Below are 22,985 nucleotides of genomic sequence, written 5' to 3'. Positions count from 1 at the left end.
GACTGGAATGCCAAATATCCTCTTACAATTCCTGCAGGATGTGTTCTTGGTGGGGATTTCAGAGCCCCTTCACAAGAAATATCTGGAATTCAGAGAGCATGAGAAGGTTTCTCAATTTACAGACAGTTGTTTTAGGGAGTGGGCAAAGTGAGTGGCTGTCTGTCTTACTAAGGATTACGTAGTGCTAAGGAAGCAAAGTGAGAAAGGAAGATTTATTGTTTACCGGCAATAGCTCTTGGCAAGAGGAATGAGTCTATTTACAATAACAAATTAAAGGAGCCATCCTGGGTCAGACTCAACTTACAGCCAGTTTCCAGCAGCTGCCTGTAGCAGATACCTGAAGAAGAATGGACAATAAGAACATGATAAACACAATTACAACTCCACATACACAACCATCAGAGGCTCTTGATGTGGGCTTTTTCTGCATATTTTTCTAATTGTTCTTTAACACATGTAGATTTTCAATACCCTGTATCACCCCCATTTACTGTCTGGTGAAGCAGAAAATAAGATTTCCCTCATGCCTTCTTCACACATGCAGTGGTTTTATAGCTTTCTGCAGTACTTTTCTCTTGTGGCTTAGGAACTTGGAGTTCCTCACTTCATATATAAACATGAATCCCTACTTGCCCTTCTCTATCTTTACTAATACATCTTTTTAAACGTTAGGGGAGAGAAAGAACAGATTAGTAACATGGATTATTTGAACTACATGGTCCTGTGGACTTTCACTGTGGATAATGATAATTTCTAAGATAATTTCTTTGTTAATCCCAAGAATTCCTAGCATCTGTTTATGCTGTCAGCGGAGCACTGAGTAACATTTTTGCAGACCTACTTCTATTTTATTGAGGGCCTAAGCATTTAAATGGCAGGATATTGGGTGGAAAACAGCCTAAAGCCATCCTTGCTAACCCACAGAACTCATTTCTCCATACACTTGCAGGACAGTCTTCAAATGTTGCCTGTTAGCAGCTCTGAAAACCTGGATAAAGTTGTCATAATGTAGATATTTCCATGGAAATGGCAGGTGAAGAAGGAAAAGTCTCCCTGGACTGAAAACCCATAACAGGAGCAGCCCTGTGATCATCAGAGGAAACACCCAAGAGGCTTCCAGAATTCAGAGCCACATGGAAGCATTGCTGGGGGAAGGACACAGGATAGAAACACAAAGTGTTTATGGCAATATAAAGTAAAACTTCAGCTGTGCTGCCCTCTTCTGTGTACCAGATAAGAAAAAAAAGGACAAGGAATGTTTGATGTATCTTTTTTTACACAGATGCCTTCAGTTCTGTCCAAACATGCCTTTGCAAGGCTGAGAATCGCTGCACGTTACGTGAGGCTCCTGGTGGGGACAAAATCAGAGCTGCCCTTCTGCTTTAGGTAACAAAGCTTGTTCTTGTCTCCTTTGTGGGGAAATCCATTTTCCTTACATTTCAAGAAATGAAACCTTGAATGGGGACAAAAACTCACAGTCACAGGGGAAACTTAAGAATTTGAATTGGAAAAGCTTTGTACTTCTTTATAAGCCAGTGCAGAATTTACGATGCCTTTTCCTGTGGTGAGTGGAATGGTCTGTGTAAAGTGTGTGGGAATTTGGATGTGAGAGATGTTATCATCTCCTCCAGGAAAAACTCAGAATTTGTCCAGTTGGAATGTGCTGAGTTTGGCAAATTCCATATTTGCATCATAGCAGTAAAAGGAATCTCTGCTTCCTTTGAATGTCACATTTACGGCTTTGCTGCTATACAAGACATTTTGGTAAAAACCTTCAAAATTCTAATTGTAATGCTGTACTAGAATGAAAATAACTATCTTTTTTTATTTTTTCCATTTTAAATTGTCGAATTTCTTTCTGATTCTATTCTTGAGAAATTATGTAATTATTATAATCGTAATATGCTTCATTATCCACCATTCTCTCTCAAAAAATATAAAATGGTCAGTATTTAGGCTCATGATTAAACACAGAGAACAAGCACGAGCCTGGACTGAAGTATGAGAATGGTATGAACTGTGTTTCTTATATAAAGGGGTTTATAGGGAGCAGACTTGAAAAATGTTATCTTGTGAAAGCAGATGCAGATCTTCATTTGAAAACCAGCCCTAACTAGATAAATCTGAATTAGCACTCCAGTGCTAGAAGTCTGTCACTCTTAAAGACAAAACTGCAAAATTATGATGGGTATCAAGGATATCCTACACCAAACCAGTTACAGTGAAGCAGGTAAGAAATAACTTTATTTCCCTGCTCATCTTCCCAGAGGCAAATCCCCACATTTAGGGAATAGCAGCACAGTGGAGTCTCCAGTGAGGCTTTCACCTCTGCTCACCTCCCCTCACCTCACCTCCCTCCACTCCACTCAGCATCCTGAGCTGCCGATCACGTTGGGAAGGTGACAGGGAATTATTGTTCTGCTCTCAGTCTCTGCATGTCTCATGCATGAAGAGTTTCCAGTGGAGGTTTTTTTGACAGGCACATCACAATGTAAACCTTTGGGCTTCAGGCACTTCATTTCCCAAGTCATCAAAGCTACTTATATTCAGTGAAAGATTCGGTGATCATCCCATTCTCTGGTGCTAATGGAATTCAGCACATACTTGCTTTTCACGGCATTTTCCCACGTAATAGTTTTGGAAATGAGATCAGAATCAGGCCTCAACATTCTTTTCCCTCCTCTACGCTGACTCAGAGCAGTAATTAACGTGAACCAGGCAAATGTTTCCTTGGCATGAGACTCTCACATCAAAAACATCGAGTGTGTGTGTCAGTCACTGCCTGCTCATGTACCCCGGGCCGTGGGGTGAAATGGCCTCTATTCAACCATTAATGTCATAAAAGAACATGACATACACAGTAAATTGCTTTGCTGCAAAGCCTTTCTTTCACACTCACCCCTTTCTTTCATATCTTTACAAGGGTTATAAATTTGCATCACTCCTCTGTTCAAGCACACCAGCTCCACCAGAAGAATCTACAGCCTTCTAAGGTAACAGCAGCATGTAGCTAGGCAACAAAAAAGAATATAGTATTTTTCAGGAAGGAGGACTTTTCTGGATGATCTCATACAGATGCAGTGCTTTTTTGCCATATAAGAAGAAAATGGTTCATTGGAGAAATGAGTCTGTCATCCTGGCACCATCAAGCCATGTTGATGTATAGGCTTCCCTTGATTAGCTGTGACAGAAAATAACAATGCATTCTATTCTGTTCCTATTTATTTCTCAATATCTATTACATATTTGTGAGGTTTTTCTACAAAGGCTAAAGCCACAAACGATTTTGCGGCAGATTTCATTAAACATCACCCAGGTTAGAATGGAATGCTTCAATAATTATCAAGTCAGCTGAAATAAATTGCAAGTCAGTTCAGCTGAAACTGTGGTAGTTAAAAAAAAAAAAAAAAAAAAGATTTTATGAACGGAAAAGACATCCTGTTGTAAGAACAGTCCATCACTTTAGCTAGGGACAGAGCTGCTGCGGATGGTATACACTGATTTTTTGCTCTTGAAGGGATTTAGTGAAGTGCAAACGGAAAAAACAACATGATCCAGCAGGATCACGCCTTGGAGCCCGGGATCAGGGTGATGAGCCCGGCAAAAGGGGCGGGCAGAGGTGGTGGGCTCTGTGTAGGAAGCAGGAGAAATCCCATCCTGGAGCATCCCGAGGTGTGCTGGCTGTGCCAGGCTGGGCTCTGTGTAGGAAGCAGAAATCCCATCCTGGAGCATCCCGAGGTGTGCTGGCTGTGTCAGCCTGGGCTCTGTGTGGGAAGCAGAAATCCCATCCTGGAGCATCCCGAGGTGTGCTGGCTGTGCCAGGCTGGACTGAAGAGCTGTGGGAAGCAGGAGAAATCCCATCCTGGAGCATCCGAAGGTGTGCTGGCTGGGCTCTGTGCAGGGCTCCTGTAGCGAGCGCTTTTCCTGGCCCAGACTTGACTGTGGCTGATCAGGGCCTCTCCATCACAGCTTGCACCACATCCTTGGCAGCTCTCATGCATTTCCTCTCCTTGGCATCTTGTTTCATTTATGTATTCCAGAGCCTGCTGTGTGAGCTGGCTTTCATTCTTCCCAGCTGGACCAAGGCACGGTTCGTGTCTCGCCCATCCTGTCAAAGCAGGGATTGCCCAGTGAGTCAGGAGAGAAGACACAATTCCACAATTCCTTTGTACCAGGGAAAGACTCGAGCAGCTTTGAGAGGCTGAAGCCCACAGGGCAGCAGAATGCCAGAGGAAGGTGTACCAGCTTCATAACGCTCCCAGGAAAATTCCTGCAGTTTTAAGGGTTAGCAGAATATATTGCAAGGGCTAATCTAATGTGATGCATTACCTGATGTGTACAGAATTTGCATCTAAGCTACAGTGTTTACTTATTCAGCCATAAAATGCAGAAAAACAGTTAATTGTGTGACTTGGTGACTGCATAAGTACTTCTTCTGTGCAGCCAAGTGCTTAAACTACAGTGGAACTCAACTGTGTGCACCCAAATGACACCTGCATTTAAAGCAAGGCAGATATGACTGAAATTAAAGTTGATACAATGTTTACTTTTTGTTTAAAAAAATAAATTCACTCACATTTTACTAGGAATGGCCCAATGTTGTCCTTACAAACAAAGATAAATGTGACAAAACTTCCTCACTTCTATGCTAAAAATACAATCCAGAATATGACCCCACATCTTAAGTTTTCAGGATCAAACCCAAAATGGTAAGTAGAAAGGGGAAGACATTTTTTCAATAACAGCTCCTATTTCAGGCTTCAAGTCAATTTTGTCATTATTAAGAAGCATTACTAAAGTGGAATTTGACAGGCTTTTTACAATGTTGACTTATGTTTCAAAAAACCCAGTGCATAAATGTGTTATTATGAAAATAAGTCAGTACAAATGTGAAGAGAAACAATTTATGTGACTCAGCCCTAATTATTTTGTTTCTGCCTAAAAAGCAAATGTTTGGTTGGCTTTTTTCTTTAAAGTTGGCTGCAGTGTTAGTGAAACTGTTTTCTGATTTTCAGTAATAAAGCCTAGTTTTGTTGTATTAAAACTGTTGGGGAAAAAGAATGGAATCTGCTGGCATTGATTGTTTTTTCTGCAAGCATTTCAGATTATGTGGATGATTTATTTGCCACTTTGCAGGGGAAGTAAAAAGTATTTTCCTGCTTAGATACCTTCATAATCCTTAGGCAGAGCATGTGCCAGCTGTCCCATTAGCAAAGGGGAGAAATCGAGTTTCCAGGGGTCCCAGGGTTAAGCAAGCTCCTGCTGACCTCCTGAGGTTATTTCTGTCAAAGCCACATGTGCCACGTCTGATGGGAACTCACATGCAACAAATTTGGGTAGATTAGGGGGAAAGTGCTATGATAAACCATCATCTTCGAGTTACACCAAAATAAGGGAAGGATCAGCTCCAGAAGGGTTTGGCAGAGATGCCTCAGCAGGCATGGCTGGGGTCCTGCTCAGCTCAGCACAGACACAGCTGTGCCCAAACCCTTTGGCCACTGGGCCAGTGTAACAGTGGGGGGTGTTTTGCACCACTTAATTACTGTTTTGTTTGCAGTTTCTTTTGTTTTTACTCAGAGCCAGGATTAAAAAAAAATACATGAAGGAAACTGATTTTTTTTGTGTGTTTGGGCTTGGTTATTTATTAAATTTTATTAAAAAGTACAGAAAGTTCAGTAACACTCCTAGCTACCAGCTAGAAGCAAGCAAAATGGAGGAAGCTTTAGTTAGTGACAAGGTTTCTTAAAGCTAAACAGTCCAATAGAGAAATAACACTTATATTATTTATTTTAACCTAATAACTAAATTTCCATGACCCTTAGTGTGGCATTAACTGTCCAACCAGGAACTTCTACCTGAAACCATGAAGAAGGAAGATGAGCACCAAAAGAGACACCACCTAAAATCCTTCACTTTGTCCCAGACCTATTCATATATTATAAAAACTTCCAATTTAAGACCCTTTATCATGTGAAAGCACACACTTCCATCTAATTACATACCCATGATCCTAACTTCATTACTCAAATTTGGAAGCCTTTTCCAAGGCTTCAGGTCAAAAGCAGTGTTCTCTATGGGTCAGTGCCAGAAAGCATAGAAAGCTTAAAAAATCCAGGTTTCTGGGATCCAACAGGCCAGACTCTTTGTCAACCTAAACCATGGGGTTTATGGGAGAGTGGTTGTCCTGGTCCCCCTGCTGTGTGTGCCCCACCTGCAGTGAGGCAGCAGTGCCCTGCAGCAGCACAGCCACTCGGGGATGTGGCACAGCCCAGCAGGAGGGCACAGGACACAGGCTGGGGCTGCAGCTCACAGGAAAGGAGGAAAGCAGAGGGCAGGGAGCTGATGGTAGCTCACTATTTCCCTGGCATCAGGACAAAGCCTCCAGCACAGAAGCTCCATGTGGGAGCACTGGCAGCACAGTGACATCCCTGCCATTCCTCTCTCTCTTTCCAAACCTCCATGGCAGCAGCTGCTCCTCATTCCCAGGTCATATGTTTTCACAGATTTAGTGAAAATTAACTTCTGGCCTGTTGTCTCCCTCCTGTCCTGCTCTGGAAGCTGAGCTGCAGCAGGAACCAGAGCCTGTCTTAGCTCCTGTTCAAGAACCTTGCTGTCTGAAGGGTGCAGGTGCTACAAGGCAGCAAACTGATGAGACAAATGGCAAGAGACCCTGAGCAGTGGTGGAATGAAACTGGGACAGCAGGGTTTCATCCATCCAAAGAACCAGGATGTTATCACTGCAGACAGTGCTGTTCCTTAGACCCACAAAAGAAAAGTTACCTGTGTGTGACAGGATGCAAAAGCCCATTAGAGGTAGGACATAAAATAAATGTATGAGTTGGTAATAAGAGATAGGTAAAGAGGCCACAGAGTATGACAGAATGTCTTCTGCAGCTACTGAAGTGTGTTGGACAAAATGAGGGCTCTCTGCTATTCGTGCATTTTGTGAAAATGCCCTGTATTTTTAGCATTTTGTGGAATGAAAATTTTATGTGCTATTAAATGTTGCCGGCAAATGGTGGGAGACCAGTAAACTTAAACACACTTCAACTTTCCCTGCTTTGGTTTTCTTTGCTGTTACTTAGTAACATCAGAGAGATTTTACTACAGACTTTTCTTTTTCCTATGGAAAAACGTTGACTCTGCCACTTCTTCAGTCTGTATTTATGCCAAACAGCACATTTGGTAAAGGAAGGGAAAGTGGTCCTGTTCTCTGCTTGACAGACCAAAGAGAAATGCTTTTAACAGCTATAAAAAAAATTGTAAAAAAACGAGTTTATAAATTAAAGCCCCAGAAGGAGATCTTTATCAAAGCCCTCTATTGACACAGACACATCACTCGAGCATGGCCAGAATACTGAAACAGCTTTCATTAACATTGCCAGTGTGTGGCACACGCTGCTCCACCCCAGGGCCACAAGAAGGAATGCCATGCAAAGCTGAAGCTCTCCCATGGACAGTTCAGCTGCATCCTTGGACACAAAGCTGCTGAGCTGCTTCCCTGCCACTGCTGAACCTGAGGCATGCAGGGGCTGCAGCAGGGTTGGATGCTGGGACAGCAGTGGGGGGATCCTGCTCCCATCCCGAGCTGCTGCTGTGGTCTGGGGCTCAAACACACTCCAGAGCAGGTTAGTGCAGGGACAGCACACACAGCTGCCCTGGGAGCACACAGGAGTGGGGAACGCCATCCAGACACCCCTGGGAGCACACAGGAGTGGGGAATGCCATCCAGATACCCTGGGAGCACACAGGAGTGGGGAATGCCATCCAGATACCCCTGGGAGCACACAGGAGTGGGGAATGCCATCCAGATACCCCTGGGAGCACACAGGAGTGGGGAATGCCATCCAGATACCCTGGGAGCACACAGGAGTGGGGAATGCCATCCAGACACCCCTGGGAGCACACAGGAGTGGGGAATGCCATCCAGATACCCTGGGAGCACACAGGAGTGGGGAATGCCATCCAGATATGCTGGGAGCACACTGGGAGTGGGGAATGCCATCCAGATACCCCTGGGAGCACACAGGAGTGGGGAATGCCATCCAGACACCCCTGGGAGCACACTGGGAGTGGGGAATGCCATCCAGACACCCCTGGGAGCACACAGGAGTGGGGAATGCCATCCAGATACCCTGGGAGCACACAGGAGTGAGGAATGCCATCCAGACCCCTGGGAGCACACAGGAGTGGGGAATGCCATCCAGATATGCTGGGAGCACACTGGGAGTGGGGAATGCCATTCAGATACCCCTGGGAGCACACAGGAGTGGGGAATGCCATCCAGCCATCCCTGGGAGCACACAGGAGTGGGGAACGCCATTCAGATACCCCTGGGAGCACACAGGAGTGGGGAATGCCATCCAGACACCCCTGGACGACTCTGCCCAGCGCTCAGGAATTTGAAGCAGATGTCTGCTCCTGGCATTTTTCCTGGACTTGAACAAGGCTGTGTTCAACACAGCTGCTCCAAAGGGTCATAGTTTCCCATTTCTATTACAAAACATTCCAGAGTCTAAATTTAGGGGTGTCATTTTGGAGTAATACACATCTGAAAAGAAATATTTCTAACAAATTAGTATTTTCTTCTCCCACTTTGCTCCATACAACAGGAACCAGGTAATGGTCATCAAAAGCAGGATGGAAGGTTTTCACCAGAACTGGTGGTACATTTTCAGCAAGTACAGAGCTAAAGGTGCCTGGAAAGGAGAGGCTGGGGCCTTCAGCAAAGTCACTGTGGTTGCTTCTATCATAAATACAGCACCTACACCACTTAAACAAACACACCAAATCTAAAATAATCAGATTCTAAAAAACAGCAGAAGTCAGACCTCTTAAAAACCCACAGTAGATGCCCCTTACTGAAAAGTCATCCCCTAACTATTAACTATAAACATAAACCATCAAACACATTCTGCTGCTTCTGAGCAGCTAAATGGTACAAAGTGCATCCCCAGGGCTGCTGTGCACAGTGTGCTTCACAAGGCAAGTGCCAACATCCCAATAAATTATTTAACACTAGTATTATGTAGTGGTGAAAGCCAAGCAGAGAGCTTCAGCAAAGCACCATTTACTGATCCCTTCTCTGTTTGGAGTGCAGGGGAAGCAATCTGTTGGCAGCTTAGTCATCCTCCTGTTTTCCCCCTGGCATACACGTGCAATTCTTTCTTCCCAAAATCTGGGGGCAAAATTTGTTTTCTTTTAAAAAGCAACCAAAAACCAGAAAACAAAATCAAACCAACCAAACGTGGTGCCCAGGAGCTGCCTGCATGCAATACCACGGCTGGAGTTTCATCTGTGGTGCAAACATTGGCAATGTCAGGACTAATCAGTTCAGTGACCCAACAAGAGGCAGAGGGAAGCTGGGTCATTCTGTTCCTCGCCCAATATTAATATTACATAAATACTGTCTTTATTTGCAGTTCCATTCATACATCCCAGCAGTGCTGCCCATTCACAGGATGCTGAGCCAAGTGAGCAGGCTGATGCTGTGCAGAGTTGTCTTTCTGCAGCCCCGAGCAGACAGGAGGCTCAGTTCTGAAATGGGAAAGTCTGGCTTTGTTTCTCTCCTGCTTTGCTGTGTGACTTTCCATGCCACACTTGGAGCACTGGACTGGACTGCCAGGCTGAGCTTTTCACAGTCTTCACAAGCTTCACGCTTTTCCAACAGCATCTGAGACCCTCCCAGAGAAAATGCTACCGGAGTACAAGCACTACCACCAAACTGGTGAGCACCCAGATTTTCAGAAAGTGTATTTCTTATTTTCCAGATAGCTGATGGCAAAGAAGGCAACATTGTAATGGGTGCATGCACCAAAATACCTAACAGGATTTAATAACTGGTTGTTATTTTTCCATGTGGTCCAGGACTAGAGACATCTTTTACAAAAATTCAAATTAATTCTTAATGAGTTTTTTTGTAAATGTCTGCCAAAGACAACAGTTTAGTGAATGCCACAGTTCCCAAACCAGAAGTATAGTCTGGGTTATAGCATTAAATCTCAAAGCATTTAGAGCAAACTTTTCCTTTAGCTGTCCAACACTACCAGGACAGTCTTTCAGCAGAGCCTGCAGGGCTGTTCATACTGAGAACTGGTAACAACTCCTGTATTGCAGGTGCACAAACAAAACCCCCTTCAAAGATACTGTATTTCCTACCACAATGAAGTAGTAATTAAAAATAATTCATGTTTTACACAGCTTTAAAAAGCCCTCTATATCTGACTAATCTAAGATATTTAAAACCAGACACATGATTTGGAAGTGTGGACACTTACTACTAATTGTCCTCCAACTTTGCATGCACCAGCTTGTTCCAATTGTGGTGTCTGAAAATAAACTGTATAAGCAGCCTGAAACTGTCACAGGAATGTAAAGATTTTAATTAAAAGTTATCCTGGTGGACTTGTAAAGTCCAGTGTGCAAAATCCACTTCTAAAATGCAGCTGGTAACTTATTTTTAGTAGTGAGAAACCAGTAAAAAACAGGTTGAAAAAATATTTTTAATGGAAAATTGTACCTATGCAATGACTCATACAATTAAAAAGACAATTTTCATTACATTTTTGTAGCTGTCTGTAAGTTAATTCCCCATATAGTGTTTTTTGAAAAAGCAATGTTTCCTCAAGAGAATTTAAGTGACTTTATTTTGCTCATAGATTTATGTAAATTGTAACATCACCACTTATATACAAAATCAGTTTAACACATCAGAATACCAATGATTTCCTCACCAGGCAATTATGACCGAGCAGTCAAACACTGATTCACCACTTCCAGCAGGTGAGAGTTTTCCAAAGCAGCTGCCACACGTTCTTTATCAGCGAGCTGTTTATTAACTGTGCAGGAAAAACCCACAAGAAACCAGTCAGGACATTGGGACTTGGTGTCTTCATGATGAGCCACATAATCACAGTTGCCATGGAGCTGCAGTTCTGAGGATGCCAAGTGCACCCCAGAGCTGCTGTCTCAAAGCAGAGCCTCTCTGTCATCACAGCTTTGCAGGGAGCTGGCTGTGATTCAGCAGCAGGGATGTAACACAAGAAATCTCATTTTCCTCCCCTTTTCTGAGTGCTCAGGGAAATCAGTGACTGTCTGAGAGCACTGGCTGCCTGAGGAGATGCTTAAAGAGCACCACAGGACGATCTAAGTGACACTCCATGTTCCTGTTCTGGAACATCCCCCAGAATGTGACGCACAGAAAGTCCCAGACACTGAGCGGCTGCCCTGCAGCTGTGGGAATCTCCCTCCTCGCTAATTTTCAAAATTAAAACAAATAGAGACCACACAAGAGAGGACTAAAAGCCTTACCTGCGTGCTCAGAGGCATGTGTTCCTGGTGTTATGTGAACATCCAGCTGAAACAGCAGCACAAAAGAAACAGGGGATGAGCTCAACAAAACATTGGAAGATTAAGTCCAAACTAACAAAAATAGGATAGTAACAAAACGAAGGGAGAAAGGACATTTTTGCCACCATCGGTTACTCTATACAACAGAACAAAAGTCTAAAACAGCAGAGTATTCTGCATTTGCATGTGCTCAAGCCTGCTTCAGACAAGGGTGAGACCTCTCCTCCTGCCTGACCCAGAGTACTGCAGTGATTCCCCTCAGAACCCCGTGGCCCACGACAACAGCCCCAGAAGCACAACTGTGCGCTGCTACTTCACCCCACTGCCCTCTCTGCTTCCTGCAGTCTTCCTCATTCAAAAAAGAAAACCTCTAGTTATTTTGCACTGCAAACTAGTCAGCACTTTTTTTTTTTTTTAATTCTTCCAGACACAACTCCTTTCTCTTGCTTTGCCCAGTGGTTTGACTGCTCACCTTGAACCTGTCGGGCAGAGAGCGGAGCAGTTTGACCTTGATGGAGAGGCCGATGAGGGTGGCCATGCTGCAGTGCGGGATGGTGGGGGTGAACTCCACCGACACGGTGCTCTCGGCATCGTTCACCTGCGGCAAACATAACAAACCCGCCGCTCGCACCCGAACCTCCCCGGGGGAAAATTCCACTCGCTCATATTGACATTTTTCAGCACTACGTTTAAACACTACTATAAATATATTTCAATATTAGCAAAAAGCAATTTGTTATCGGACGGCTAAGGCAGCACATGCCGGCGGGATCTCACTTTCACTCGCACTTGCTCGACGACGTTCAGCTCCTCCAGGGTGAGCGGGTGCTCGGGGTCATTGATGGAGCGGATGAGATGTGCGGGTTAAGGAAAGCGGCGCTGCCCGGCCCGGCCCGGCCCGGCCCGCCCGCGCCGCCCGGCCCAGCCCGCCCGGCCCAGCCCGCCCGGCCTGCCCGCCGCTCCCGCAGGATATCGAAGATCTCCCGGTCGTCGATGGCGTCAGGCAGCTCGTCGTCCTCCTCGCGGGCCGTCACGGGGCGCTCTCCGGAGCGGCGGTAGATGAGCGGGTTCGCGTTCTCCAGCGGCGCTGCGCCCGGGCCCACCATGGTGGCACCAGCATCAGCACCGGCACCACACCGGAACCGGAACCAGCCCGGACCGAGATCGGCGCCGCACCGCGCGGGGCCTTAGGTGGGAGCGGGGCCGAGCCCGGTTCCGAGGGCGGCTCCGGGGGGCGGGAGGGGGCCGGTTCCGAGGGCGGCTCCCGTGGGCGGTTCCCGTGGGCGGAGCTGGGCCCGGTTTCCGAGGGCAGTTCCCGGGGGCAGGAGCGGGGCCGGGCCCGGTTCCGGAGGGCAGTTCCCGGGGGTGGGAGCGAGCGCTATTCCTCGGGCGGCTCCCGGGGGCGGGAGCGGGGCCGGCCCCGTTTCCCTCGGGCGGTTCGCTGGAGCGGGGCCGGGCCCGGTTCCCCGCAGCGTGGATGAGCTGCAGCAGCAGTCTGGAAGCGAATGGAGTCGGCGGCGCAGTGTCCGCCCGCGGCCTCCGGGCTGGGCCCGGTGCTGCCAAGGATGCTCCGATTAAAGTTGGTTGTCTCATCTGTTCCCTACTTTTAGGAGTCAAACAAAAATAAAACAAATTTAAACTGAAGTGATGCGCTGTAGTGATGACGTACTTTGGCTTCATATACCCCTCTAAAAGAGAATTAAAGCAAGAATTAACTATTTTGATTTTTTTATTGTTAGTTTCTAGTTATTTGTAATCTGGTCATGGCTGGGTGGAGTGTCCAGTTTTTATTGCTTTGTTTTGCTTGTGGCGGTGTTTCGGTGAGGTTTTTGTTGTTTTAAGGGGTTTTTAGGAAGGTTGCAGTATTTAAATTCAGCCCTGCTCGCTCTGAGGCGCTGGCAGCAGGTGAATGACCTGCGCTTGGCGCTGCGGGCGGTGCTGGGCCCTTGCCAGCCCCGGGTTACTCGGGCTGGTTCGGGGATTGCGCTCGCAGTTCAGCTGCTCCGTGCAGCCGGTGCCCTGGCTGGGACCTTTGTCCCCTTTCCTTCGCTTAAAACAGGAGAGAGTCACCGGGGCCCCGTCGGTGTGAAGATGTCTCCTCTGAGCCAAATCGCGCTGCTCTGTGCCTTGTGGTGCAAAGCAGCGTTCCTGGTGTGTGGGACAGAAGGTGAGCCCCGCGATCTGTTATTGCTGCTCCCCGGGGAAGCCACTGCACCAAGTTCCGATGATTTTTTCAAAGGCAGTAAATCTCTTATGCTTTGGTTACCAATCTGCAAAAATACCTTCATGATGCAAAAATTATTCGTTTTGTGAGATGAAACTGTTTTTGAGATGATTTAATGAAAAGAAAGTTTTCTGTATTTTTTCGAAAGGTAGAAAGCAGCAACATTTCTGAATTCTCTAAACAAAAAAAACCAAAAAAATCTTACTGAATGATAAATTTAGGAAATTTTAATGGTTTTGCTATTTGCTTGGTGCCTAAACTCTGCTCTACGTGGCTCCAGGTGTCACTGGCAGGAGGGTTTGGCAGTGTCTGTAACTGCACCGAAGCAAAATGAAAACTGAACAAAATTGAAAGGAATAAGCTGAAATGTCCTAAATTTAACAGTCCATTAAAAATACTTAATAAAAAAAGTTCTGTGTGATAATTATGAAGGTGGAGTTTAATTTCTTTCTTGTCTTACTTAGGACAGAGTGGTGCTGAGCCAGAAGTGGCTACTGCACTTGGAAGGCTCAGAGGAACACAGACAAATGTGAAGGGGACAGACAAGCTTGTGAATGTTTTCCTTGGAATTCCTTTTGCAAAAGCCCCTCTTGGACCCTTGAGGTTTTCCCCACCTGAACCACCTGAACCCTGGACTGGTCTGAGAGATGCAACTTCTCACCCACCACTGTGAGAGCTGTTCATTTGTAGATAGAACCTGTCCATGCTGGTCAGAGCTGTGATTATTGGGGTGCAGAGGCCTGGTTTTGCTGAGGAGTTTATCTTTGGTAGTGGATGCACTGCCAGTACTGGAGTATTTCTAGTACAGGTGTGGAGATGTGCTTTTACAGGCTGTGCCTCTCAAAAATGCAAGCACCCTGTAGGGATTCAGCCAGGGGCAAAAGAAGTGTTTTCTCTACCATTGTTACATTGATGCTATTGCAGATTTAGTACTAATAATTGTGCTGCCTTTTTTTCCCCTCCTTTTTTCCCCTTGCTGCTTTGTTTTTGTTTTGTTTTGTTTTTCTTTTGGTTTGGTTTGGGTTTTTTTTGGTGAAGCTGTCCTCAAGATCTGTCCATGTTGAAAACAGCTGAAAAAAACTTTAAAGAAAAACACCTTGCATTCCAAACTTCTGAGGACTGTTTGTATCTGAGTGTCTACAGCCCCGCTGGCTCAAGCAAGAAGGACAAGTTACCTGTATGTACCATTGAACAAACTTGTGTTTTATAAGGCTTGCAAGTAATGATTGCTCCTAAGAGACTTAATTGCTCTTGAAAATGTGGTGCTGCACCAGCAGAAATAATATTAGCATGTAAAATTCAAAGTCCACCAATCTGAAATGCAGCAGCCATTGTCTTTGGTTATTTGGTGTTCCTAATTCTCTGATGCTGTTTTCCTTTTTCAAGTGAAATCTGAAAACCAGTGCATAAAGGTGTGTCTCACCCTTTTGTTTCCAAGGTAATGGTGTGGATCCATGGAGGCAATTTTATATTTGGTGGTAGTGCTCGGTATGATGGCTCTGCACTGTCAGCCTATGAGAATGTTGTGGTGGTAATAATTCAGTACAGACTGGGACTCCTTGGATACTTCAAGTAAGAACGCCTATTTCACCTTTTACAAAGTACTTGCTGTCATGCTTAAAGCATGAGTAGGTCTGTTTGCTAAATCTGCTGAACTTCTGTATCAGCTTCCCACTGTTTCAGAGGTTCAAATGAGCGTAATTCACTGACATCAGGACATCAGAACACCGAGAAATGTCTGTAACTTGCATCTGCATGGTCTTGTGATTGCAGCCTGCTATCACATACAGATATGGCCAGATAATAGCTGGGCTTATCTGGTGCTGGACAGGATGTTTGTTCTGGCCTTTGCTTCCATCCTCTGCTGTGTAAAGCAAAATCTCAAGGTAGGGTAAAGGCCAGGGATGCACCTGTGCAGAGGTGAGGAGGAAGTAGAGGGGAGTCAGGGGCCAAGGTGTGGGCATGAGGGGCTGTGGGTCGCTTTGCACAAAACACAGATGGCTGAGACTGCCTTTGCTGTGGTACTGTTCCTGAGGAATGGCTCTGCTGCTTTCCTTTCAGTACTGGTGACGAGCACGCCCGGGGGAATTGGGCGTACCTGGATCAAGTCGCAGCTCTTCGGTGGATCCAAGGAAATATTGAGCACTTTGGTGGAGACCCAGCATCTGTCACTCTCTTTGGAGTATCTGCAGGATCTTGCTCTGTTTTTGCACATGTAGGTATATAGCAGACAAAAATAAAAATCTTCAAAAGCTCAATTAATGTAACATTTCATGCTTAATCTGGTTTTTGACAGTAAGTTTAACAGCACATTGGGCAAAATCTGGAGATTTAGCAAATAAAGTATAATTCCCAACTGAATCCAGGAGTTGACTAGACTATAACTAGCATAAAGTTACATGGTAGGGATGTTAATATAGAATAAATACTTTTTTGTTCTTCCCTTCTTGGCAGGTGTTATCTCCTTTATCTAAGGGTCTCTTTCATAAAGCAATATCAGAGAGTGGAATTATAATCCCCCCCAGTAAAAATTTAGATCATGCAATGGATCTTGAGGTAAGATAATTTTTTTTGCATTTTAAAATCTTAATAGCCTAAAATAGGATATTTCTATGTGATAATTTGTTTAAAAGAAAAAAGGGGGACATCTCATTGCATACTGTATAACAAAGTTGATCCAATTTATTGTTGCAGCACCTGTTTAATTTCAGTCTGTTTGGTGTTAGAAATAGATTGTACAGCTGGGTGATTACAACAGCTGTGGGCTGACAAAGGTATTTTCAGTCACATACCCTCAAAGATCTGTCAAGCTCACCTAAATCTGCCACTAAATTAAGCAATTTACAGCAGTGTGTATCAGGGCTTTATAACAGTGCTTATCTTTGTTGATAATTTTCAGAAAATTGCCAGTATCTTCCAGTGTGAGACGAGCAGTTCCCTCTCCCTGCTGAACTGCTTGAGGAAGCAGGAAGCAGAGCACATAGTCCATAAGAGCAAGGTAGGTGAGACTTCATGGCAGCAGAACTTTTTAACTTTAACTTTGCAAAACTTTAGCTCAGCCTCTGATCAGAGTTCATTGATGGTCCGTTCCAAAGTTGATTTTTCTTATCTTTTGCCAAAATACTCCTTAAATGTGGAAATCATTTCAGACGTAATTTCTATCTGGAAGTTTTGACAGTGTCACAGCACCTGTGAAGTTGTGAGCAATGTTTGAGCATCCCTATGTTTTAGTGTCAGAACAGCACAGGATCAGGAACCCATTACATTCCACCATGCCTTGACCCAGCCAGGCCTGCATTTTATACTCCTGTGCCAAACTAAATTTTGTTATAGTGCCTGTAGGTCCTTGAACTTCTTAAAGCCTTTTTTTGCACTCAGGACATTTAATGTGGATATCTTACATGATTTGAAGGAAAAATTGGAAATGCTATTAACAACTAATTTGATTTTTTTTCTCTCTCTCTTCCTTCAGGAAATCTCATTTCTACCCTTAGTTTTGGATGGAGTGTTTCTTAATAAGCCACCTGAAGAGATACTGGCTGCAAAAGAATTCAATGCAGTCCCGTTCATGATAGGAGTCACCAACAATGAATTTGGCTGGAATATTAGATCGGTAATTTAATGTCTATTCATTATTTAAATGTGTTTTTAATGTTTGTGTTAAGTGATAGGACAAGTCTTTGCATTGTTGGAAATACCTACAAGGCAAACATTACTTGCATCATGGCTCTGCAGTGGCCCAGAACCACTGGGTCACAAGAGGGGGAGAGAGGCTTCCTCCTGCAAGTTAAACCACATGGGCACATCAGTTGGAACATCAATTTTGACCAGTGTTTTCTTATCCTAAAGTTTTAATCCCTCATCCAGGCAGAGAGAGGAAAAAGAATGCAACTATCAAGGACTTATTACTGAAAGACAAATAAAGCAAATCCTTTCCCCTACAAGGCTCAGTAGTCAGGGTTGGTACAGAGTGTGCTTAAAAATGTGCCACTGATCACCTAGACCAGCTTTCCCTGGGTATCATTATCAGCCTGCAGGAAGAGCTTTCATTTGAAAATGACAACTGGGGCAGAGTGAGGGGACAATGCAGGTGTCCAGCCCTTTCTTTTGGGAACTCAATGGGTAACTCCAAAACATAAGCAAATGCTCTCAGTGCACAAAAACTGCAGGAGATGGATTTCTGTCCTCTCTCTTTCTTACCCCTTCCTTTTATTTCCTAAATATTCCAGTTCCTCTCTGTAGTACAAAGCATTTGTTCTGAATCTAGGAATCAACTGTCCCTGGAAGCGTGCTGGTTCTAAGTCCCAGAGCAATGCAAAGTGAAATCTGTTTCAATTTATTTTGCAGACAGAAGAGTTGTTTTATGTAATGCTATAAAAGAGGAGGAACATTGCATTTTCCTTATTTCAAAGAGCTCAGACAACTGGACTAGAGACAGACTGCCAGTGACTTTTAAGATCTCTCCCAACAGAATGAATATAAGCCTGTGAGACAGAAGCAGCTTTTTGCTTCAACTCTGCCCTCATGTTTTCTAATCTTACAAGTTTCTTAACGTTGATTTAAGGATAAACTGTGTATTAAGAATGGTTTATGTAGAAACCAAGGCAACATTTACTGCAGTAAATACAAGCTTTTCAAGACAGCTGCTGCATTGTGCTGCACTTTTGCATATGATATGATGCTTCAAAAGTGAATACCAGTAGTAAGAACTAATGGAATAATACAGTTCCATTGTTTAAAATAATGGAGACATTGAAAGGTGCTAATAACATTGGTGGTTTTTTTTTCTCTGTACAGACATCAAAAATAAAAAGTTTGAGGGAAATAGGAGATAGAAAATCAATTGCATCAACTGTAGAGGTTTTCCTACCAATGATTGTAAGTACTGCTGCACTAATCTAATTTGAGAAGTGAATTTTCTTTTTCATGTATGTAACAAATTTGGGTCTCACTGCTGGAGTCACAGTGTTACTGAGGACTGAGGTCATGCTTTGGGGAGAGTCCCAGCAAAGTTGACAGGACCAGGGTGTATGGAATTACACAGAAATAGGATTGAGTCAGCCCTGGGATTTGGGAAAATGCCTTTTTCATTCTAGACCTCAACCAATGCTTTTATCTTACATATTTGTGGGATTACTAATAGTAACAGGGTAACAAATAATTACTAGCAAATTCTAACCCTGAAAACTTAGCTTGTGTTTGGAGATCCCATTGGTCTCATCCTCTTGTCTAATAGTCCATAAATCTTTCAAGGACTGAGAATTTACTTTTGTGATTCTTTCTCCTGAAGAATACAGAAGCTGAAGATACTGTCAGGAGAAATTGCTGGATCTTCACTTACTCCTGTAGAGTTTTAACCCATATAAATCTGGTACAAATATGACCTGAAGTGGTTGGTTTGGTATTTTTTGCCCACAAAAAGCATGAATAGGTTTTGTTTCCCATCAACATGGGTACTGTCCTGGACATTTGTGCCTTTGCAAAATCTCTGAAGTTTAAAAAATGGCAATTTTAGCTGCTAATTCAGACAGTGATTGTTTGTCTGTTTGTTTCTTGTCTCATAGGATGTACCCTCAGATTTTCTGCCCATGATCTTAGACGAATATGTGGGAGACACAGAGGACCCTGCAGAGCTCCGGGATGGATTCCTGGACCTGCTGGGGGACATGGCAATTGTCATGCCAGCCATTAGAGCACTGAATTATCACAGGGGTAAGCTGATCAACAGCAGTGGGACACTCAAACCTCCTGCTGCAGGCTGCATCAAATGATGCAGACACAAATCCTCTCATATGTAGGCAGCCCTTCTTGAGATGCCCCCCGGGAATACGAGGAATGATGCAGGTCTGCAGAGCTGTGTGTAGTCCCTTATCTCTGTATAAGTGTCTTGCACTGTGCTCATAATCACAGTATATTGTGAGCAGAGTATGGTAACACAGGTAAATGCTTGCCTACTGAAGTATGGAGGCTTTAAAGTTAAAATACATCAAGCAACTTTTGTCCTTTGGCCCATGGCTACTAGGGAAGTCAGCTCTATAGTCTGTAAATTTTTAGGTGCTTATGTGTAGACAAGCCATGCCAAGATACTCAAAAGTGGAAATAATTTGATAATTTGTTTTCTATAAGTTTTCTTAGGGTGGATCTTCCAATTTTATTTCTTTTTTGTGTGTAAGTGCTGAGTTCTTAATTTGAATGTAACAAGTACACTAGAGATGTGCCCAGTATAAAGCTTTGTTTAAAGTAGTATTTTAAACAGCTGATGACAGCTGTAGTTTATGTATCTCTTCTGTAACTCTCTAAATGTTATGTCTTGCAGAGTCTGGAGCTCCTACCTACTTCTTTGAATTCCAGCACCGGGCAAGTGCATACTGGGATAGCAAACCAGCCTATGTGAAGGCTGACCATGGGGATGAAGTTGGTTTTGTCTTTGGGGGGCCATTCCTGGCTGGGGACATCCAGCTCCGCAGTAAGGAACAGACACCATTCACTCATGAATTGCTCCTGTAACCCTGGCATTTCTCTATTCAGTGTTCTATTCATTTTCATCATATAAAAGTGCATATACTGGCAGTGAGATCAAGCCATAAGCCTTTCTCCTGGCAGAACTGGTCTTATGCATTTAACCATCTCTCCTTTACAGTTTGCGTGTTCTGAAGCACACTAAGTTCCACACCTTGTCAGCAATTCAGTAAATAGGATATTTGCTAGAAAATTCACTTATCCCAGCACTGTGCATGAATTTGCCAAATAGCTTTGGCTGAAAATGAAATTGAAGGAAAGGTCAATTAAATTTGCAGAGTGCTTAGGAAGGAGGAAATCCAGGATATCTTATTCTCCCGAGGAGTTTAGGCCAGTGTCTCCTCCTTGCCAGGAAATCCCACAAGCTGTCAGGCTCCAGAAAATGGGGGACTTGGTCTCTTTTGCAGGAAGTTATTCCAGCTGTGTTAAGAGCAAGTCATGGAATTCCAGTGTTTCATTTTCTGTGTGAAGATCTAATGGTTAGGTCTGTTTTGCCTCATAATTCAATTAATACTTGAGCATTTATTCAAATAGAACCAGTCCAGTGAAGGAGGATTAAGAGTGGACTCCCAAAATTTCCATGGCATTCTGGAAGTTCTTTCTGGTGGAATCCCACCTTGTTACATTCCCAATAAATCTGCCAAACACTGAACAGTTAAGAAACATGATGCTACTTCCCAAGGATCATTATTAATCCATTAATACCCTTTAATTACATATGCTTAAAACAGTAATACTCATCATGGAGTATTTTCTTTCCCATGGAACTGATTAGGAACAGTTCTTATTTTGACAGAGACAGAAGAATTCTGCTTATTTTAAGTGAATTTATTATTTTTTTTCTTTGCTTTTATTTTTGTCATTTGCACAGTAGTTCATAGTCTGGTCAAAGCCTATATAAGTGAAAGTATTTCATTTTACTCCTTTGAACTTTGGAGCAATCCAGCTGTGTTGTAAAACCCTTTGTTAATCTGTTACCAGAGCCTTTTCCTTTTGCTTATATAAGTATGTATATATATTACTGTACTTACTTTGACACTAGAAAACACTGAGCAGTTCTTTTCTTCTTTGCCTGAATTTACAAAAGGCTTTAAGATACCAAACATTCTTAGTGCATTGAGATACATTTATAATTAAAAACACATAGGAACTGAAATAATTCTCACCTAGTGGTACAGTGAGTTTATGTGTAACTATATTCAAAGAAATACTCTTGAAGTGCTGAGAAATGGAGTGGCACCATCTTGTGTGAGAATGAAGAAATGTTTGCCTAGTCATGCTCTGAATAATAGGGAGAATTTCAGTCCCACAGAACTAGAATGGGATCCAGGAAACACAGCCATGTGTTTCTTGGAGTTGTACTGGGATGCAGGACACATGGGAGGTTTTTGGTACTGCTCCAATTTCCTGGAAGGTTACAGGCGCACCATCTTCTTTCCTTGTTCTTGAATTCCCTGACTTTTGCAGTAGGGTAATTATGCTGAAATCATTCATGAGGAGTGCTGAAATCCCACGATGCTTCCTGTATTTACTGATGTTTTTGCTGGTGATGTGGCTCTGTTGCAATTGCCAAATTTTTACACCATATTCACGCACAGAAATGCTGCTGCTGCTGCAGTAGCAGTGTCTTGATTTCTGCCACACAGAGTAACTATTCTGTGTTTTGTCTTTCAGGTGAAGTAACAGAGGAAGAGAAGAACCTCAGCAGAACTCTAATGAAGTACTGGGCTAACTTTGCTCGAAATGGGTAAGAATCATGAGATTCATGACATGCTTTGCACAGGCTTCATGGGAAATTGGCTGGTTTATTGATTCAGTCTTAACTTGTGTGATTGAATTCCCCTGTGGCTGAAAAGGGCACTCACTCTTTCCTCTTGCTTACAGTAATCCCAATGGAGAGGGTCTGGTTGAATGGCCGTCTTACAACCTAAATGAAGAATACTTGCAGATAAATCTACAGCAAAAGAAAGACAGAAAGTTGAAAGAAAAGAAAGTGGAGTTCTGGAAAAAAGTGATCCTTGAAAAGACAAATAAGAAAAGCACGCAAAACAAGAAGTTTAAATTAGAGTTATAGGTTACAGTCTAAACATGCACATAATATGCAAATTATTAGGATAGTTTAAAAGTAGTAGCAATGGTTTTTTTAATAAAGTGAAATCAATGCAGACCCAATTTGTGAGTAAGACACTCTTGATGCCAAATTTATTAGTGGTGCAGAAGTTTTGGTGTGGTATAGATACAGAAATGTGGAAAGAAGATGAAACTACAGAATGTTCTGCTTTGTCAGTTGGTTTTACAACTGAGACAGGATAGTTTTTATTGTTGTGGTTCTTAGTCTGTAACATTAGTGTTGGGATTAAGACTTCTCCCAAATGTTGGAAAAGAGAGACAATTTCTCCAGTACCCACAGTTCTCTACTTTTAAATTTAGTTGTAACTTCCCTACAAGGATTAACACTTCTGTCTTTTCCCCAGTGCTTCTCTCTGTGCTCCTGGCTGTCTCCTGTGCCTGTTTGCACTGGCTCACAGCCTCACTGCCAGCACTGGCTCTGTCCCAGGGCCACTCCACGGCCCTCACTGGCTGATTGGTGCTTGGACTCTTCATGGCAGAGTTGTCAATCACTTCTCTGCCAGGTCTTTGTCTCCTGTACCTGGCCCCTAGGCTGCTCCAGCTATCCCAGCCACATTCCTGGTCACTGGTGTCTCACAGCAGTGATGCAGCTCCACAGATCCTACAGGGCAATGAACATCAGCTTCCCCTTCCTTCAGCTCCCCTCTGTATCTCTGGAAGAATTTTAAATGTCCTACAGCAACTAGCTAGCCCTCCCTTCTTTCCAGATTACAGTAAATTCACGAATACAAGCTGCACTGAGTATAAGCCGCATCTCTGGGTG

General features: G+C 43.7%; 3 protein-coding genes across 7 annotated transcripts; 2 read left to right on the top strand and 1 right to left on the bottom strand.

Annotated features, from left to right (window-relative positions):
* Positions 1–193: 193 nt before the first annotated feature.
* On the bottom strand, positions 194–12,544 carry CIAO2B (cytosolic iron-sulfur assembly component 2B). Of its 4 annotated transcripts, XR_004419007.2 has the most exons (7): positions 12,323–12,544; positions 12,127–12,206; positions 11,822–11,947; positions 11,311–11,356; positions 10,734–10,838; positions 2,900–4,108; positions 194–337 (listed from the first exon to the last, which is right to left on the bottom strand). XR_004419007.2 is itself a non-coding variant. In XM_033069475.2 (6 exons), exons 1-5 carry the CDS (start codon positions 12,453–12,455, stop codon positions 10,741–10,743), a joined length of 483 nt encoding a protein of 160 aa, XP_032925366.1. In that variant the 5' UTR covers positions 12,456–12,544; the 3' UTR covers positions 194–337; positions 10,734–10,740. The 4 variants fall into 4 exon arrangements, 3 of the variants coding, with proteins under 3 accessions (XP_032925366.1, XP_032925367.1, XP_032925365.1); XM_033069475.2 differs by lacking the exon at positions 2,900–4,108; XM_033069476.2 differs by lacking the exons at positions 194–337; positions 2,900–4,108 and adding an exon at positions 6,266–6,780.
* Positions 6,787–9,537, top strand: LOC117001280. The gene is made up of 2 exons (XM_033069473.1): positions 6,787–7,696; positions 7,816–9,537. Exons 1-2 carry the CDS (start codon positions 7,453–7,455, stop codon positions 8,481–8,483), a joined length of 912 nt encoding a protein of 303 aa, XP_032925364.1. The 5' UTR covers positions 6,787–7,452; the 3' UTR covers positions 8,484–9,537.
* An 89-nt stretch (positions 12,545–12,633) lies between the features above and the next one.
* Positions 12,634–22,275, top strand: CES2 (carboxylesterase 2). Of its 2 annotated transcripts, none has more exons than XM_033069472.2 (13): positions 12,634–12,928; positions 14,038–14,242; positions 14,612–14,750; positions 15,012–15,145; positions 15,635–15,788; positions 16,028–16,129; positions 16,473–16,571; positions 17,046–17,186; positions 18,371–18,451; positions 19,138–19,285; positions 19,890–20,039; positions 21,767–21,839; positions 21,977–22,275. In XM_033069472.2, the coding sequence occupies exons 3-13, from the start codon at positions 14,631–14,633 to the stop codon at positions 22,164–22,166; spliced, it is 1,392 nt and encodes a 463-aa protein (XP_032925363.1). In that variant the 5' UTR covers positions 12,634–12,928; positions 14,038–14,242; positions 14,612–14,630; the 3' UTR covers positions 22,167–22,275. The 2 variants fall into 2 exon arrangements, with proteins under 2 accessions (XP_032925363.1, XP_032925362.1); XM_033069471.2 differs by lacking the exon at positions 12,634–12,928 and adding an exon at positions 12,956–13,516.
* Positions 22,276–22,985: the final 710 nt, after the last annotated feature.

This window comes from Catharus ustulatus, chromosome 11, assembly GCF_009819885.2.
Source record: "Catharus ustulatus isolate bCatUst1 chromosome 11, bCatUst1.pri.v2, whole genome shotgun sequence".
In the NCBI taxonomy this organism is placed as follows: Eukaryota; Metazoa; Chordata; class Aves; order Passeriformes; family Turdidae; genus Catharus; species Catharus ustulatus.
The sequence above is the reverse complement of the archived record's forward strand: the minus strand, read 5'-3'. Positions and strand labels throughout refer to the sequence as shown.